At 48.0% G+C, this 19,147-nt stretch overlaps 1 protein-coding gene across 3 annotated transcripts in view; it reads left to right on the forward strand.

Moving 5' to 3' along the window:
- Positions 1-10,649: 10,649 nt before the first annotated feature.
- The window catches only part of MGLL (monoglyceride lipase), a 104,520-nt gene continuing 96,022 nt past the window's right edge, over positions 10,650-19,147 (forward strand). The window contains exons 1-2 of one of the 3 annotated variants that reach the window (XM_036321424.1): positions 10,650-10,805; positions 12,093-12,237. In XM_036321424.1, coding sequence (XP_036177317.1) covers positions 12,113-12,237 — 125 coding nt within the window. In that variant the 5' untranslated portion in view covers positions 10,650-10,805; positions 12,093-12,112. Of the gene's footprint in view, positions 10,806-10,926; positions 11,609-12,092; positions 12,238-19,147 lie in introns of those variants that run through there. The other 2 variants (XM_036321423.1, XM_036321422.1) reach the window with 2 other exon arrangements.

The raw sequence follows: 19,147 nt of genomic DNA on the forward strand, positions 1-19,147 counted from the left end.
TATTGGGCAACTGTGTGGTACATCCAACCCACCAGAACTTGTCCTGACGGAGTCTTCCTGCCACCCCTCACCCCTCTGCCACTGTCCCCACTAGTGACAAGGACATTGGTTAGATACTATTCCTGGCTGATGTGGCTTGGTTCCAAATAACTTATCCTTAAATGAATAGCTTAAAACTTCGCCTAAGGGTTTAACTAGACTATTGTTTCTCAAATGTTATTAGCATGCTTATGAATCACCCGGAACCTTCTTAAAATGCATACTGTGTTCCAGTGGATCTGGGATGAGGCCTGAAATTCTGTATTTATAACAAGTTCCTAGGAGAGGTTGATGCTGCTCATCTATGGACCAACATCGGTAGTAAGGATTCTAGGGGGTCCTCTGCATTCCCTAGGGAACCTGGTATGAAGCCATCATGTCTTTGGGCACCAGAGTGAAGTCCAACTTGGCATGTCCATGCTCCTCTCCTACATGCGAAACCCCAAAGGGACAGCAGGGCTCCAGGAAAGAGAAGCTACAGATCACACACTTGGAACTTTTCCAGAGCCTGCACATATCCTCCTCCAATTATTGAAGACGGTGTTGCCGTACATGATTCCTTATACAAGCCATGGCTTGGTTCTTTGTGGCCTCCCCCACTCGCCACTTTCTGTGGTTGTTCTCTTGTCCTTTCTCGCTGGACGGTAAATCATGTGAGGGGAGGGACAATGGTGTTTAGCTCCAAAGCCCAGCATCCAGCACAATCTCTGGCATGTAGCAGCTGCTTAATAACTGCTAGTTGAATGAATGAAAGAAAGAATAAATGGATCCTGACTTCTAATTGTCAAGACTGTCCTTACAACAATTTTTGTTGCACTTTTAAGGGCTCCCTGTACAACCCTGTTTTGCTGTAGCAGTTGGTGTACTTTACTAAGAGAGGAGAGAGTTTCTGGAAGTTTTCCTCTCTGGGTTTCTCATTTTTCTGTTTTCAAGTTGTTAGCTACTGCATAGCACACCCTTTCCTCCCACCCTCACCCCACGCGCGCGTGCGTGCGCACACACACAGACACACACACACACACACACACACACACACACACACAGTCGGGCACTTAAACATGCCAACTTCTTGGTTTGGCATAATTTGTATTTCTCAGTCTTCCTGTTGCTGAGCCTTCTTCAGGCTGGTCTAAAGAGACTGATTAGTGTTAATCTACTCACAGCTCTTTCTTTTTTCCAAGACTTCTCTATAGCATGCCCTTCAATTCCCATTCCCCAGGTCTCCAACCATCTTTCAATCTGCTAGGAATTTTCCTAGTAGCTCTGGTAGGTTAAGGCAATAGAGTAAGTTGTATCTGTCAAGGTTCTTTGCAAGCAATAGAAATCAAATCCAGCTGACTTAAGCTAAAGGGGACTTCGTTGGAGGTCTGTTGGGTTGCTCATAGAATGCACTAGACTGCAGACCAGGCTTGGAAACAACAGAGTAGGGTCCAGGACATGCACCAGGCCTCCCACAGCCCGAACATGCAGCCACCTTGCCCAGCAAGCAGGAGACTGAGTAAGCGCCTCCTGTGCCTGCCATCCTGTGTGTGTGCTCTGCTCACGAGTCAGAGAGTCCAGTGGCCTTCCTTGGGCCCTGGGCCAACCCCTCAGCCCATGTTAGAAAGGAGAAAGTGTTGCTGGTGGTCAAAAAACAAACAGACTAGAGAAAACAAATGTTCACAGAGACCTCTTAAGGATTTGAAGAAAATGAGGGGGAAATCTGACAGGCCTGTGGCAGTGTGGGTGAGAGATCCCAAGCATCCAATTCCTGGTTTTCAATTGCTTTTCATATCTGGAACACTCAGAATCCACTGGGAACGATGGAAACAGTGCTGGACATGCAAAAGGAGAGGTCTGGACTCTTGCTCTCATTCAGATTTCATCACCCACTTACTGTGCAACCTTGGGCAGGCCATCTCTCTGGTCTCAGTTGCTTCATCTACAAAATGATGGCTTTAGACTAGATGATGTCTAGGATACCTTCCAGCTGTGACATTTTCCCCAACGCTTGATGTACAGAGAAATGTACATTTAACATTGTACAAGGTAGCATGATCTCATAAGACACAGGTTCTCAGGTGTGTGGTATTGACAAAGGCAATTGGGAGGGGAGAGTTGATGGCTGTTTTACAAATAATCATAAAGTATCTGCTATATGCCAAGCATTGTTCTAAGCGCTTTAATGTGTTAATTCATTTATTCATCACCATGATACTGACATGGATACTATTATAGCCTCCATTGTACTGATGAGGAAACTGAGGCATAGAGAGCCTAAGTCACTTGTTCAAGGTCATAGAGCCTAAAGGTCCAAGAGCTGATTCAGACCCTGGTCACTGCCCTTAACAAGCACATCACATGACCTCTCTGACCCAAACCAGCCAAATACAAGCAGACTAGGAAAAAGTACTATTGTTTAGAAAGGCTGGGCACTGTGCTTCCTCCCACCCCCACCCTTGCCTAGCTGATCTGGAAATGTCTATATACACGTAGCAGTTGCTGCATTGTTAGTCAACCCTCATTGGACTTTCCCTGCCTAAACATAACCAACTGCCTCATTTGCCTTCAAAGGCCAAACGCTAGTATTAGGTCAGTGCATCTATTTTAAGAGAAGTGAAAAAAAAAAAAAGTTTTTCAAAAAGTAAACTAGAACGATACACATGTGTGACCCACCACTGTTATTTGCTAGCAGAGTCCATTTTATTTGCATTTACAATGACCCCAATGGAATATTTTTCAGTATGTTTACCTTTTAGCTGCTCCATTAACCAGGTTAGTGAGTGGAAGACTTTTCCCTTTACCACTCCGTGCAAATCTCATTTTAATGATTAGGCCTAGTTACTAATTGCTGACATTCTGGATTTGCCAAATGCATTTTAAGAAGGTGCTGTGTGGGTGGGAACCTGTGTTTTCATCTTTGTAGATTTGATTGTGCTTAATGGCCTTTCCCAATAGGCCTGGTCCTGGTGCTTGACTACAGAGCAAAAATAGCCACCCACAGAGTGATTGTTTCTGAGAGCTGGGAGGACCCTGGAAGACAATCCCCGCCAGTCCTTTTCCTGACCCACAGGAAGCTGACACCCTGAAGGGAAGTGTCAGCTGGGATGGAAGGAGCCTGACCTGGAAAATTCTGCTGCAGGGCCGGGGGGTGTGGGGTGTGTGTGGGGGGTGTGGGTGGGGGAGGGGAGTGGGGGACATCCTCAAGCCCACCTCTCCCACCAGCCCCCACCCCCTGCATGTCCCCAACCTCAGTTATGGCCACATTATGACTTTTCCAGGTCAATATCCCACGTACTCTGTTATTTACTTAATCTCTTTTCTTTAAACCAACCCATGTTTTAAACTTCAATTCATTTATTGTAAAAGGTTTCTTTAAATAGAAAATGAACACTTGCCACAAATTTAAGGTAATCCAAATAAATGAATGAGAACAAAGCCAACTGGTTTGCACCTAGTGACACATGGTCACCTTTATTAAACAGGGAGATGAGCAAGTGGAGAGCATTACAGATCCATAAACCCTAATGAAGGCTTTGCCTTCTACTCATCAGAAAGGCGAAAGAGGAGACCTTCAGAGTGAAGCTGACTGTGATTTAATTCCCCGGATGCTAGACACCTGCATGCATTTTCCCCAGCAACTTCAATGCACACACTAGTCTGCAGGAAAGGAGAGAACAGAGCAGGCAGACAGATGGGGTGCAAGGGTGGGTTTGTTGTAGAAGACTGAAGAAATCCAAATGATGCTCAGAGAAATGGAGTTACACAGCTTTATTACGCCGGTGGTCTCAGAGGAGTTACGTCCAGAGTCTGAGGAAACCAATATGGTGGAAGCCCTTCTTTTATCCCCTTTTGGTTTCTTTGTCCCCCAAATATGGGTGGAGACTTCCGGACCTTTCGTGGACTTTGCAAAAAGCCCCGTGGTTTGGGATGGGGGTCTTGAGATCATATCTAAGGGCCTGGCCTGGCGCCAGCGCTGATCACCCCCTCAAGGGGTTGTGTGTTGTTCATGGTTTATGGCCTCTGTAAAATGTGAGCATTTAGGTAGCAGGTCTTGCAAGACCAGATTGTGGAGAAAAGGGCAGTGATTTAATTACAGGTTATCAAGAATGTACATTAGGTTACTGCACAGATTCAGATTGCTAGCCCCCCAACATCAGGGTTACACTGGAATTAGCCTTTTAGCCTTCTCAGGTTCTGCCACTTCCCCACGTCAGGCCTCGGGCAAGTCAGGGGACTGGCGCAGTTTCCTCAGCTGTAAAATCCCATGTTAGAGCCCACACACAGGATCCGCTGCTGCTGATAGCAGCACTGGTATCAGCACCTATAGTGTACCTCCCTGTTTTGATTTTAATTGATGTATCTTCTGCAGGACCCACACTAAAAGGATTCACTGTTTTGTCCTCCGTGCATGACGCTTAGAGGTCAAGGAAAGGCAGGAGGGTGCCCTTGACACCTGCCCTTCTGGTACAATTGTTTCCAATGACTTTTATAACTGTAGCCTCATAGGAGAGTTGACTGGAGGGCTGAGTCAATGCTCAGGAACTTCTCTGCACTCACATACATTTTAGAACTTATACTTGAATTTAATACCCAGCAGTTCTTTCTCAACCATGAGCATGTGTGGCCCCAAATCTTCTATGCAGGAAGAATTGACAAAGAAGAAACTGAGACTCTATGGGAAAAATAAGGAAAGGGGGCCAAGGCAGACATGATTTGGGGCAAATTATAAACATATTTCAACAAGACAAAACAATAGAATCAATATACCCTATCATAACAACATGAAGAGTAATTCTGACCCTTTTAGTCACAGCATTGGGTGCATCCTATTAATTTGTTAGTTCTAGTTGTCATTTGTAAATTCTTTTTTGTAGATATATATAGTTCAAAGTGTTTTCCATTCTCTCTCGCTCTCCCCCCTCCCCAAATTATCAGTGATTTTTAAAAAATGTTTAGATTTTGAACTGTTGAATCCCTCCTCCCAGGTCCTACAGTGATTATGGAGAAAGAATAACTTGTTTTTTTTTCTTTTTATTGGGGTAACATTGGTTAATAAAATTAGATAGGTTTCAGGTGTACAATTCTATAATACATTATCTGTATGTTGTATTGTGTGTTCACCACCCAAAGTCAAGTCACCTTCTATCACCCTTTATCTCCCCTATACCCTCTTCTACTTCCCCCCACCCCCTTTCCCTCTGGTAATCACCATACTGTTATCTATGAGTGTTTTTTTCTTTTTTTGCTTAATCCCTTCACCTTTTTCGCCAGTCTTTTAATCCCCCTCCCCTCCGACAGCTGTCAGTCTGTTCTCTGTATGTATTAATCTGTTTCTATTTTGTTTGTTAGTTTATTTTGTTCATTAGATTCCACATAAGTGAAATCATATGGTACTTGTTTTTCTCTGGATGGCTTATTTCACTTAGCATAATGCTCTCTAGGTCTATCCATGCTGTCATAAAAGGTAAGATCCCTCCCCCCCGCCCACTTTTTTTTATGACCGAGTGATATTCCAATGTGTAAATGTACCACAGCTTTTTTATATACTCATCTACTGATTGGCACTTGAGCTGCTTCCAAACCTGGCTATTGTAAAGAGAAAGGATAACTTGAAGTTGTAAGATGACAAATGTCATGGTGATCTGCATCAGTTAGCTATTGCTGCATAACAGGCCACTCCCAATGGAATGGCTTAAAACAGCAAGCATTTATTTAGTTCATGGTGCTATGGGTCAACAACTTGGGGCTGAGCTCAACTGGGTGGTTCTTTCAGTCACAACGAGTTGCCCTCAGGCATCTGCCATCAACTGCAGGTCAGCAGAGTACATAGAGGTTGTCTGCTTATCTGCTGGGGAGCTTCAGTTTCCTCCATGTGTCTCAACATGCTTGTGCCTCAGTCATTGCTCCGTCAAGCTGGTCCAGCTGGTTCACATAGCAGAGGAAAGTGAGAGAGAGGAAGCATGTCAGAGCCTACATGCCTAGGCGTTTCTCGAGCTCAGTCCACCACCATCAAAACCTACTCCCCTTCCTTCATGTCACTCAACAGTCTGCATCTGCCTCTTCAGGCACCCCAGCAGCATGGAGCCACTAGGAACTCAGCTACTCTCACTCCCCTCTGATGCCCTTGCATCTTACTTCCTCCCATCCTCCTCACATGTGTTCCCAGCATGATCCACCTCCTCCAGCCTCAGAGCACCTCTGGAAGGCCACAACCCGCAGGGCTGGTTCCCTCTGTGGACAGGAACCAGGGCACAGATTTGGAAGGAGACTCACAATTCACTGTTAACTTATTAGCTCTCATTGGAATTTTGAACACATGTGTACATTACTTTAATAACGGTGAAACTTTATTGCATCCTACCTACCATGTGCCAGGCACTGAGCTAAGTAATTCACCTGCGCTATAGAGGCATAAAGAGGGTACATCAACTGCCCAAGATCGTGGAGTTACAGTCAGCAGAGCCAGGACTTGAATGAAGCTGTCTGGTTGCAAAATCCATAGACTTCACCACTGTGCTCTACTGTCTCCTCTTCACAGAAAATGTCTTGAAGGGGTCTCTATATTTGCTGTTGCCACTCATTTTCCATTCACTTTATAACTCAGAGCAGGTTGTCTTCTGCCCTGATTAATCCATGAACTGGGTTCTCCCCAAGGTCACAAATGACCTCCTTCTTATTAAATCTATTGGACACATTTTAGTCCTGTGGTTTGGCTTCTGGACAGCATTAGACTTTGTTAATCCTTTGTCTTACAACATGCTGTGCCTTTGGATTCGTGAAATCACACCTTCCACATCTCCTCCTGTGTCTATCACCTTTGAAAACTCACCCCCCTCCTTTTCCTGCTTCCCATTGTCCTCACAAAGATCTCTCATAGGCCATTTCTCCCTCCAGTTCACACGTCCTGGGCAATCTAATTCATTCTCATGACATCAATCACCCATTACTTCCCAACATTCATCTCCATCCTTAGTCTCACATTGCACATGCTACGGCCTGCCATGTCTCTAGTTGGATGCCCCAGAGACCTCAAAAAGTCTAGAATTACACCCTGTCCACCACCGTTAAAACCTACTTTCCTTCCTTCATGTTCCAACCCAGTAAAACAGACCAGAAAACACAAAGATTAGCTTTTCTGGAGTGAGCTCAGCAGAGGGGTGGGCAGATGAGCAGTTGCAGATACCTCCTGAAGGGGGCAGCCTCCACCCAGCCACAACGCAGACCAACGCCAGGCACAAAGGTGGCCCCTCATTGCCAATGTCCATTTAGAGGAAATTCAGAAACAGCACTGTTACGTGAGATGTCCTGATTTTTAAATGTAGGCTACTAATTCAAATATTTTGAAAGCGTTTGTAGGCCAATTTAAACCTTTTGCTGGCCAGATGCAATATACAGGTGGCCAAGTCACACCTCTACCTGCCCACTCTCCTAGGGTGAGGGTACCCTCTCTCACGGGTGAAAGAACCATTTCTGGGCCAACTCCTATGTCTCCAGCCTGACCTCTCTCTTTGGTTCTAGACCCACGAACTCATCCTCCTCTACAGGCACCTCAAGCTCAACAGGGTCCATACCATGGCACTGAATGACCATATCCCTCTGCAGTTCAAAAAAAGCCAGGAATCTGGATGTGCATGCAAAATCACCAATTTTTAAATTTCACATTAAAATTTTATCAGACAAAAAGTACTTTTTCTTGGGTCAGATTTGACATCATGGCCACCAAGCTGCCACCCTTAGTGCGAGCTGACTGTCCCCCAGGTGTGTGGTGGGTGCCCCATAGACATGTTCTCAACTGATCTTGGCCAAGGTCTGGGGGGAGGGAGGGGTGTGTGTGTTTATATTCCCCTGTGTCAGGAAAGGAGGCAGGTCAGCCAGGTACAGTGACTCTCTGGAAAGTTATATAGCTAGTTGGTGGAGCATATTTTTGAGTCTTAGGTATTTTGGCTCAATTTTCTTTTCCCCCGAGTTTGATGTGCAAAATCTTGCTTCTTCTCTGTCGTTCACTTTAAATATCATCTCCATTTCCAAGCTCTCCTTCTTTCCCACAACAACGCTAAAATTGTTGATAGAAACTCATGGTTACCTTACTCACCAGTATCTGAGCATGATCTATTCTCAAACCTCAGAGCATCTCTGGAAGGCCGCACAAGAACACTTGTGGAGGGCTGAAAGATGCCACTTTTGCTTGAATTGCCATCCTGTCTTTTCATCCTGGGTGGTAGGGACGGATCCTGCCCACCAGCACTTTTATTGCAGATCACCATGCCTAGAGTAATCCTGACTAGAGGAACTGGGACTGAGGTCAGTACGGGTCCCCAGGCCGGCAGGGACCACTGAAGTACATAGCCAAACTCCTGCATCTGCAAGGGCAGAGGGGATGTGCTTGTCCTTACTACTCTTGCTAAGTACAGCTAACAGCCCTGGACATTATATATAAAACAAACGTAAGGAGACTCTGAAAGTTAGAGAGAGAAGGCAGACCAGTCTGAGACCTTCGGACCCAAGAAATGACGTGGTGGTGAGTTCCCTGGGTTTTGTTTTGCCTCATATATTCCAGACTTGAAGCTGAAGAAGCCAGCAACCCAGAAATGCCAGAACAGACAATGCCCAACAAAAGCCCACTCTTTCCAGCCGAAGTACCAGGAGAGGGAAAGCTGAATAAGACAGAAAGCTTTCAGATATTACCCTTTCTACACTAGTCAGCATCATATGGCCCACACCCACATAGGTTGAATGGGAGATTTAGGCTTCTACCTCCACCTGGAAGCAATGAGGCAGCCCTTCCTTTCTGTCCCCCAACTCCAGGCCTGGAGCAGCAGAGGCCAGCTAAAGCAGGAGGTTTAAATAAGATCTGGAGTCCCACAACACAAAAATGTCCAGATTTCAACAGAAAATCACACCTCTTACCAAGAACCAGGGAGATCTAAAATTGAATTAAAAAAATGAATAGATGCCAACAGAAAGAACAGAGATTTTAAAGCAGCCATGATAAAAATGCTTCAATGAGCAATTATGAACATGTTGGAAACTAAGGAAAAATAGGAAGTCTCAGGCAAGGAATAGAAAAGCTAAAGATGACCCAAATGGAAACTTTAGAACTGAAAAATACAACTGAATTGAAAGTTCACTGGATGGGTTCAAAGGCAGAATGATGGGGACAGAGGAAAGAATCAGTAAACTGGATGATAGGACAGTAGAAATTACACAATTTGGACAACAGAGAGAAAATATACTGAGAAAAATTTGAACAAAGCCTCAGGGACCTACGGGACTATAGTGAAAGAACCAATATTCATATCATTAGAGTGCAAAGGGAGAAGGAAAAAGATGGTGGGGCTAAAAAAGTACTTGAAGAAATAATGCCTGAAATGTTCTAGGCTGCTTTTCAAAAGCTATTGCTTTATTTCTTAAGTGAGATCGCAGGCTCTAAGCCTGGTCCTCCCCACACAGTGTGATATTGAGACAGCATCTGGCCAGTTTCGGAAGGACAGTTCTTTTCAACACTGCTATGGTGTAAAGTGTTTTTGTGGAAGAAGGAAGGATACAACGCCTGCTGAGGTCAGTGTGAGCAAGGGACGTGTGACACTTCTTGGGGACATAGGTAGTGTCACTCCTGAGTTTCAGGTGAAAAGATCAACCTAAGTCCAGTGCTCCTTTGTGTACCCTCTCAACCCACATTGCCAGCAGTCCTGGGCAGCTTACAGACCTTCCCCTGGCCTGTGTAGATGCACCGGAGATTTTTTGGGGGGGTTTGGGGGGTCTGACTCCTGGGGCAGGGGAGAGTTGCTGTGGATGGGGGTGGAGGGGGAAGGCCTGCACTAGTCTATCTTTGTCCTACTTCCTGGGGATCTGTGCACCGCCAACACCCCCCCCCCCCCCGCTTTTATTTGTGTGTCTGTGTGTGACTCTGTGTGCGTGTGACATGAGTGTGTCTGCCCTTATGTGGATGACATGTGTGTATGCCTATGTGTGTCTCTGTGTATCTGTGTGGGTTGTTTCTATCTGTCTCTCTGGGTCCATGTTCCCCTCTATGTGTATCTATGTGGGTTTGTGCGTCTCTGCAGAGGTCATGTGTCTTTCCTTGGGTATTGAGTGTGTATGTGTTGTGTGTGTGTGGTGAGTTCTGTGTCTGTATGTGTATAGTGTATACGTTTGTTTATCTGTGGGGAGGTCTGTGTGCATGCATGCGTGAGGTGCATCTGTGTGCATTTGATATGTGTCCCAGTGCACGTTAGTGTGTGTATCTGTGTTTCAGTGTGTTGTCTATGCCTATACTTGTGGTCTCTGTGTGTGGGTCTGTGTGCACCTGCAGGTGTGTTATCTGTGTGTGTGGTGTACTTGTGTCGCTATGTGTGCGGGCCTGTGGGTCCGCCTGGTGTGTATGCCCGCATGGGTGTGGCGTGTCCTCCAGAGTCTCACCTCTGGAGAGTCTAGTTCTGTTCAGGGCCCCGTGACAGTCCCCCCGCGGCTACCCTGGGGCGCCGAAGCCCACGAGGCAGGCGCGAGGAGCGCGTGGCCGAGTCCACGAATGCGCCCCCGCTCCTCCCGGCAGGCAGGCCAGGCACACGTGGGCCCTGGGCGCCGCCTCCCCGCGCGCCTCCCGTCATCTCCCTCGTCCCCACCCACCGCGGGCCGCCCCCACCGCGAGCGGCCCGGGGATAAAGTGGCGGCTCACACGCCGCACCCCGTCGCCCGGAGCTGAGCCACCCAGCCCGCCCGACCCTGGCCCGCGGCAGACTAGGACCCGCAGCGCTCGGGAACGCGACGGCGGCGCTCGAGCCCCGGTAACTGCCTCCTGGTCCCCGCCCAGCCTGCCGGTGCCGTCACCAGGGGTGGGGAACAGCGTCGGGGTCCCTGGCCGGCTGGGCGTGGGCTCCCGCACCCTCCTGAGCGCGCGTGTGTGTGCACCGCTGTGCGCGCGCGTGTCAGTGTGTGCGGGCGCGCGCCCTCCCCGCGCCTCGCACCAGCCCCCAAACCAACTTGTCCGCAGCAACTCCATCTTCCCAGCTCCGCCGACCGCGCCGAGACGCGGGCGCAGTGGCCAGGTTTCCCCGTGGCATTTGCCGTGACAGCTGCCGGGCTCCATTCCCTGGGCTGTCGGAGGCCGGCAGGAAGCAAAGTTTGCCAGGAGCCGCGGGGTGACTTTCCTCGGGGACCCGCATTCGTGCGTGTGCGAGCCGCCTCGGTGTGCGCAGAGCGTCCCCCAGGTTCTCGGGCAGTGGGTGCTGGGCTCCCAGCCCCTCCCTTCCCCAGCCCCATTCGGCGCTTTCTTTAGGAAAAGTGATGACACGAACTAGTAGTGGAGGATCGCCGGCTCCTGCTCCCCGCCCTGGGAAGGGAGGGGAGCCTTGGAGAACTTGTCAGTGAGAGCTGGAAGCAGGCTGCCGCGCTCAGCACCCCGAAAGGCGAAAGGCAGGATTTAGGGGCAGGGCGCGGGGGAGCGGACGGGGCCCCAGCTGCTGGATGCCGCGCTCTGACCTCGGCGATGAGGGAACAGCCCTTATCTGCCCGGCCCTCCTCTGCCCGGCTCTAATTCTCCAGGCTGTCGTGGCGGTGGAATGCCCAAACCAGGACATGATGGAAACAGGTTCGTCCAGCCGGCATCTTTGGAATTTCAGGCAGGAGGAATTAAAGGGAGCGCCATCACCTCCTTACTGTGCCCCCCTTGAAACTTCCTGGGAAATTTGAAGAGGGCTGGGTCTTCCTGCAGCTGGTTCTTTATTCCCACAGAGCTAACTATAATTTCCACTTGATTATAGCTAAAATAGTCTTTAAGACGAAGTTTCCTGAAATGATTTAAAATAAACACAGATGGGAAGGGAGGGGGTGTGGGGGGAGGGAGCTGTAATGAGGCACTTAAAAAATAAGTCAGCTTTTCTTAAGAACAAATGGGGCTTTTCAGTGTTGGAGAGATTGCAAGAGATGTATGGCTTTTTTTTTTTTAAATCTTTGAAATGGAGTTTTTAAAAACTGCTTTTTTAAAAAAAAATGTTACGGACAAGGCTTTTCTCCCCTAGTTCTCTGCTTTTGCCATGTTTCTGACTTTGGAATGTGTCCTCCTTTCTTCCAAGGACTTGGAGATCCTTTCAGAATGCCGGAGGAAAGTTCTCCCAGGCGGACCCCGCAAAACGTTCCGTACCAGGACCTCCCTCATTTGGTCAACGCTGATGGGCAGTACCTCTTCTGTAGGTACTGGAAACCCGCCGGGTCTCCCAAGTAAGTCTTCCCCTGCTGCTCAGATACCTTCATACCTGCCTCTCTCCTCTCGCTTCATGTGGTGTCACCTGTGGGGCCACTCGCTCCATCATCTGCTTCACCTGCCCCTTGAACATTAGGCTCAGCCATGCTAGCAAGGTTGAGATTCATACCTTATGTTCATTGTGACAACGAGGCTAGGGAGTCTACCGTATGGCGGTTTTCAAAAATTCCACTTGACTTTCGTTTTTGTACTGGAGTTGCTTTCCTGTGGTACAGGCATGTCTGTAACATCAAGCCCAACACTTACAGAAAACCACCTCATCAGATAAGAAAATCAAAATTGTATTTATATTTAGTAACCTTTGTTCTCTTTTCCTGTTTGGTTGTGAGCCTTAGAAGGTGTCAGGCCTTTACTTGGAAGGAAGGGTTCCGGGTATTTCCTCTGGTGTCTTGCCAGCTCAGTTGCTTTTATATTTACCCACCCAGGACTGTCTTGCTATGAGAAACAGGACTTGCGACTGTACATAATACGACAGCTGGTCTCCTGCTGCTCTTCTCTTGTATGAAACAGGGACAACCCTTCTTGTTTGTGTTGTGCAGGGAAAGAAATTATCTGTGGTAACCAACTGGCCTAGTGACGAATGAATAGTTTCTGATCCATGGACATTTTACCTGCTTCTTCCTAGGCCTCTTGTCTCCTAGGGGACATGGTGTGGTGTGATTATGTCTCCCTTTGGGTTTCAGTAATCACTTAACCCTAGCACAGCTACACAGTGTCTCCGATATCTTTAACAGGTGTATCTGTAACAGGTAGCTGACATTAAAAAACCCGAGAGACGGACTTTTTAAAGATCTAGCTTAACCTCGTAGCTTCAATGCAGCTGTACAAAGTAGCGGTCGTAGTAGGCTGTTAATAGTTCCTAACAGCTCTGGCAAGGTCTTTCTTAAAGATTCCCTCCAGAGGAGGGAATGCCTGTGTGTCGGTACACGCATACCTGTCAGATGGAGGGAGGGTTGTCAAGCATTATCTTTGTGCTCCATTCTGACTTACTCTCCACTCCGACTTAACTGGCTGTAGAAGTACATATTCTTGGTTGAATTTCTAACAACTTAATGGTAGATGGCGAGTTATTTTTCAATATAAAAAAAGAGGACAAATAAGTAAAAGTAGAAGTTTTTCATGTCCGAACCTCAGACTTTAGGGGCTTTCTCTGTTGAAGTGGGAGGTTGTCCTAGTTTGAGGTCAGTGAAAGAAAGAGGGCCTACAGTCCTCAAATGGGGGCAGGGTGTGGGTGAGCAGGTCACAGTACTCAAATGGGGGCAGGGTGTGGGTGAGCGGGTTGGGAAAGGCTGGCTTCAGTGTCTCACAGTCCCCAGGCTGGTGCTGCATTGTGGGGAGCTCTCTGCTGTTTCGCCTTTGCTCTGGTCAGAGACAGCAACCCAGGAGTTTAATCAGAGCTGTCACTTGGGAGTCAGTGTTTGCATCTTAGCGGATGTGGGTGGAAATAAAGGATGGGGTGGATGGTTGAGGCAAGAGGGCCCTGGGTTTTGGAAGAAAATAGTGGCTGGGAGGTCAGGTGAACGCCAAGGTCACAGAGGCAGCATCTTTAACCCAGGTGGCCTGACCTCAGCTCCAAAGCCCACCTGTAGCCCATTCCCTTAGGGCAGCCGTGGGCAAACTACGGCCCGAGGGCCGGATCCGGCCCGTTTGAAATGAATAAAACTAAAAAAAAAGACCGTACCCTTTTATGTAATGATGTTTCCTTTGAATTTATATTAGTTCACACAAACACTCCATCCATGCTTTTGTTCCGTCCCTCTGGTCCAGTTTAAGAACCCATTGTGGCCCTCGAGTCAAAAAGTTTGCCCACCCCTCCCCTAGGGACTCTGCCTCTACCTGCTGGAGATGGTGCAGATCAATGAACTCCTATTTGGGGTTGAGGGTCCCCCTCTGTCAGGGATCTTTACAACATTCACAACCAGCTCAGACCCCCTTCGATGACACATGTTAACCCTGTGCTTGCTGCATCGTGGGGAAGGCGAGGCAGCACTGGAGGAGGGATCATGGCAGCTAGAGTGGTGGGGAGGCAGTGGGGGCCTCGGGGCAGAGGGTTATGAAAACTGGTACAAAGCATCTCCGTATCTTAGTAACTGAGAGCAGCTGCTGGGTAGGTTGCCCTCTTGCATGGCCTGGGACATCTCTGCTGTTGCATTTCAGCATTGCTGCCTGCTGCTTTTAGGGTCGGAGAGAGGATCATAGGCCACCATTGGCTGCAGCCTGTCCCCTCCAGGGACCCTCCTTCAGGCCTTTCCCCCCAGTTCAGCTCAGGGGTCTCCCTACTCTACCATGCGCGGGGGGGGGGGGGGTGGAGCAGGCAAACACCGCCGTCTCTCCACTTGTTCACTTTGCTCCTTTAAAAAAAATCCTTCTCATAGCGGCCCTTGGGACCTCAGAAGACCCCACGGGCCATCTTACATAGAGGGGTGTGAGCCTGCCTTCCTTAACTGGCACAAGTTTGGGTTGGCTTTCTGGTCAACCCCGCTCCCTGCGCCTGCCCAGGGCTCCTGACCGAACATTCTGCCCTCAGGGGACTTACTGGGCGCCAAGGCCAGCCCCGAAGTTGGCTCAGAGCAACACTGGGTCACAGGTAAAAGCCATAGCTGGGAAACTGGCTTAGCTTGCTTTTGGAAACAAATTATGTCCTCATACCAGGTCCTGAGAAAGAAGCAAGTTTTCCTTAAGATAGTCATTACAATGTGTGTCCAGAACAAAGCTGTTCTAAGTGTAGCAGGCTAGGATTTAGTCATTAGGAACCAGAGATTTTAAACCTACATCTGGCAATACCAAGGCAAATTTATGCTCAACTAGTAGTATTTATTTATGGTAATAACAAATGTTAGACTTAATAGCAGAATTATCTCATATTAATTGGGTATTAAGTATGTTCTGAGGTCTGGACTAGACTCAGTACAGACATATTTTATCTTTGCGTCAACATGTGAGACAAATATTATCATTATTATTCCTATTTTACAGATGAGTAACAGAGGCCCAAATGACCAAGGCAGCAGTCAGCTGTTCTTCTTAAAATTATTTCATAAGTAGCACCTTCTTTATAAATTCTTACATCTTTGTTAGTGAAGCGTAACAGAATAATTCATTCTCCTTACTCATTTGCTCATAATATATGAAAAGTGGGAACTAGACTAAAATTGTGTATTCAATCTGAAACAAAGAAATCTTACGATGCCCTGGGGGACTGGCTGCCCTGTAGAGAATTCTTCAGTACTTTGGATTTTGAAATGCTGGTTCTTCAACAGTTTCACTGGTGGTATCGGCAGAGTAGTGGAGACTGGCTCAGGTGGGGGTGTATTGCTTTGTGGGCTCTTGTGGGTGATATTTAGTTCCTTTAAATTCAGTCTGCCAGTGTCCCTAGTCCATTTAAGGGACAACTTTCAATTAACGCCTGACGATTACTTAGTCATTTTCAGGACACTGAAGGTGTTTCTGCACCAAATGTTGGATGACTAACTGCATAACATTGTTGGTGCGATGCTGGGGGTAGTCTGAAACCACACTCACTTTGATGACTCGATTCCCCAGAAGTCCTGCTTTGATTCTGTCTGACCGGGAAGGCTGAAGAGCACGCTATCATTGTGATTATACAGCTGCAACCCCTGGCACGGCCAGTTCCAGGCGTGGCCCAGATCATGTTCCTCTGTTCATCATGAAGGCCTGGCATGACGGAAATGCATGTTGAATAAACGCTTCGGTGCTCTTCACCTATCTTTAAGGCTAATGCCTCTCTCCTGCCATGTGCACTTTGTATCTGGGTAGCCTTTCAACTCCAAGGAGCTGTTAAGCTTTCCTTTTTGTAGCTTCTGTTTGGGTGAATAGCTGGTGCACTGAGGGAGCTATTTAAATATGCAGTCCCCCCTCTGCTTACAGATGTCCTGATGCAAACCCCTAGGGAGGGGAGCCCTCCTACCCTGCCTGCAGAATCGCAAGTGACTCATCTTTGAAAGTTCCATTTAGCATTTTGTTCCAAGCTCCCCTACATTTTCAGAGATCTTCCAGAACAGAAGCCCGGGACTTTCCTGGCTTCACCTTCTTTTCCTTTCTTGCTTCCAACTTCAGTAACCTGACTTTCCCCTCCAGTAACTCTGCAGCCACACCCTCACCATGGATACCTCTTCTTATCTCCCCAGCTCCACCAATCTGACCTGCTTCCAAAATAGTCTGCTGCTGGCGTGGTTTTCCAGATTTGGAGTTAGGGCTGGGAGTGGCGCATGTGGCTATCAAGAGTAGTGTGGCATTGGTTCTGGTGGTCATTGTCGGTGGATCTAGAATCAGTAAGCCCAGGGCCCTGCTCCCACTGCTCCTGTCCTCATTCCCCCTGACTGGGGCTCAGCGGACATCCCTACCTTTGCCCTGTCTTTTCCTGGGCCACATTGAGCCCTTTCTCCACGAAGCCTTCCCAATCTGTGTCTGGAGTTTGGGGCCATGCCCTCATAGGACACTTCCTCCCACCTATACACATTTACCTGGAGGAACAATTCCCCGAAGCTGGAATATATTTGAAGGCTAAAAAATATTCTCCCTTCCTGCCACCCTTATACTGTCCTCCTCACATCAGCCCCCAGCCACTTGGGGGCGGCACCTGTGGCTCCGGAAGATAAGGGCCCCTCCCAGCCAACTGGATCCAGACCAGGGAGATGCAGAGTCCTCACCATCTGGCTGGGTATCATTTCTATCCCCACTGCCTTCTGGAAGTTTTGTTCTCATAGATCAGATGGGTGTTTCCCTATTCTCCCCTCTCTCCTCGGCTTTCTAATCAGGTGGCAAGTCTGTGAAGTGGCGCCTTTCCTTCCCCCCAGCCTAAGGTTTGGCTCAGTGTTCTCAGCGAATGTGCTGCGGGTTCTGCTCACATCCTTGAGTGTCTGTGCCTCCTGTGCAGCCCCTGCTGACTCCTGTGTGACTCGGTGTGACTGCATCATTTACCTTTGGTTGTTACATCCCCAGGGTCCACGAAATCACATCCCTTATTTATCTCTAAAGGAAGCCATTTTGGTCTCCGTGAGTGTGAGAACAGTTGAATTCCTCCCAAGCCCAGCCCCTTGGCTCTTCCCCCTGATTGGGAGGAGCTAGGATAGCTTTTGGGCTCCCCAGAGCATCTTAACAAGACAGGCTCCTAGGGTTCCCCTCTGCCAATGTCCCTGCTCTTCCCTCCCATTCAACAAGTGAGTTCAGTGAACACTTATTTATGGGAGTCTACACATTCTAGGCATTCTGCTGGGCATCAGGTTGGGGAGAGAGTGTCAAAGACCACTTGCCTGACAAGAGGCAGGAGGGGAGATGAACACATGGGCAATTAACATATGATGTGATAAGTGTCTAGGGATAGGACCACCACTTAACCAGGAAGAGCTTCTGGGAAAATTAGAAAAGGGAGCCCATCTGGGTAGACACAGCCCCGCAGGTGTGTGGCTTGGTGAGCAGAGTGTCAGCTAGATTTCAGCTCCTACTCATCCTTCTAGCCAGTGCCCTTGAACGGTATTTCACCTGTGAGAAGGGCATGGCAGAGAGGGGAGCCAGGGCAGAAAAGCAGGAGCCACAGCAGCATGGCAGCACTGGAAGAAACTGAATGAAGCTAGAGAGGTGGGAGGGGGCCAGGCCTTGGAGTTCCTGCAGGCCGAGCTAGAGACATGGACTTGAACCTTCAGGGGTTGGAGGGAGTGCGAACTTGTTACTTGGACAGTCATTTTCTTGGAGGTGTTTGCAGTAATCCAGAGGACAGGTGAAGAGGGCGGTGTCACAGCACAGAGTGGGCATTGCAGGGTAATAGGGGGAGGGGAGGTGAAAGTTGATTATATTGTGATGACGGGCAGTGGAGGGAGGGAAGGAAAGCTCTCACATGTCTTCGTGAGTGATGGGTGCACGTGGGCCATGGGCTCCTCCTTGCCAGCACACACCTTTAGATTGTCCTCTGCTCCGAAGATGCCAGGGCTGCTCTCTGACAGTGAGTTCAGGTGGGGCACCCAGTGCTGTAGGACACGTCATTGGAGCAGGCCTGGAATACACCAGTAGGAGAGATGGAGGAGAGGGGGCGTGGCCAAGCAACTGAATTACATTTCAGACATCAGCAATAAAATATTAATGGCAAGGGCAAGTTCATTTTAGTGAAGGGGAGAAAGGAATCATGTCTTACGTTGGCTCCCCACAATGAGGAATCAAGACTCAAGTGCCTTGGACTTTAAGTGTTATTTCATGAAATTTGCACCTAACCTCTAAGAAAATGGACCTTACTGTGCATCTTATACCAGTCACAATATTTTTGATCAGATTACCGCCTTCCAGTCATGCCTCAATTTTCTTTTGCCTATTTTAGGAATTTTCAAAAGTTTCTTCTCTTGTATGAAGCTGCTGTTTCTCCCTCTGATGCTTCCGCCTTTGTTGTAGCGCAGCGAGCTGCCTTGTTTTTAAATAGGGCATCTCTTCTGGGCTTTTTAAAACAGATTCTTTGAATAGCAAAGATCTTTTGATGGCAATAGGAAAGGCCGGCTGCTATTCTTGCAGTTGATTTTTCCAACAGCTTCGTTAAGGGATAATTTCTTCCAGTTGCTATAAGAATGTTCTGCAAATACAAATCTGCCTTTGTTTTGCAGTGGAGTCTAAGGAAAAAATAGCAAAATAAGCTGCTTCGTGAATAGCAGCCATTGTCCACTATTGTCTATTTATTGGCACCTTTTAGGTTTGGATCTTAATCCCAGATGCACTTTGTCCGTGAATGCAAACCCAACTACTGATATTGTCGAAACGGAGTAAACGGCCTTTAGTGGTGTGAATTCTTACAGCTGAGATTACAAGACGACCCTTGTCCAGTATTTTAGGGTCATCCAAGGTTCTTGTTGGTAGGAAGGAGGTTCT

This window comes from Myotis myotis, unplaced genomic scaffold (assembly GCF_014108235.1).
Source record: "Myotis myotis isolate mMyoMyo1 unplaced genomic scaffold, mMyoMyo1.p scaffold_m19_p_9, whole genome shotgun sequence".
NCBI classification, from domain to species: Eukaryota; Metazoa; Chordata; class Mammalia; order Chiroptera; family Vespertilionidae; genus Myotis; species Myotis myotis.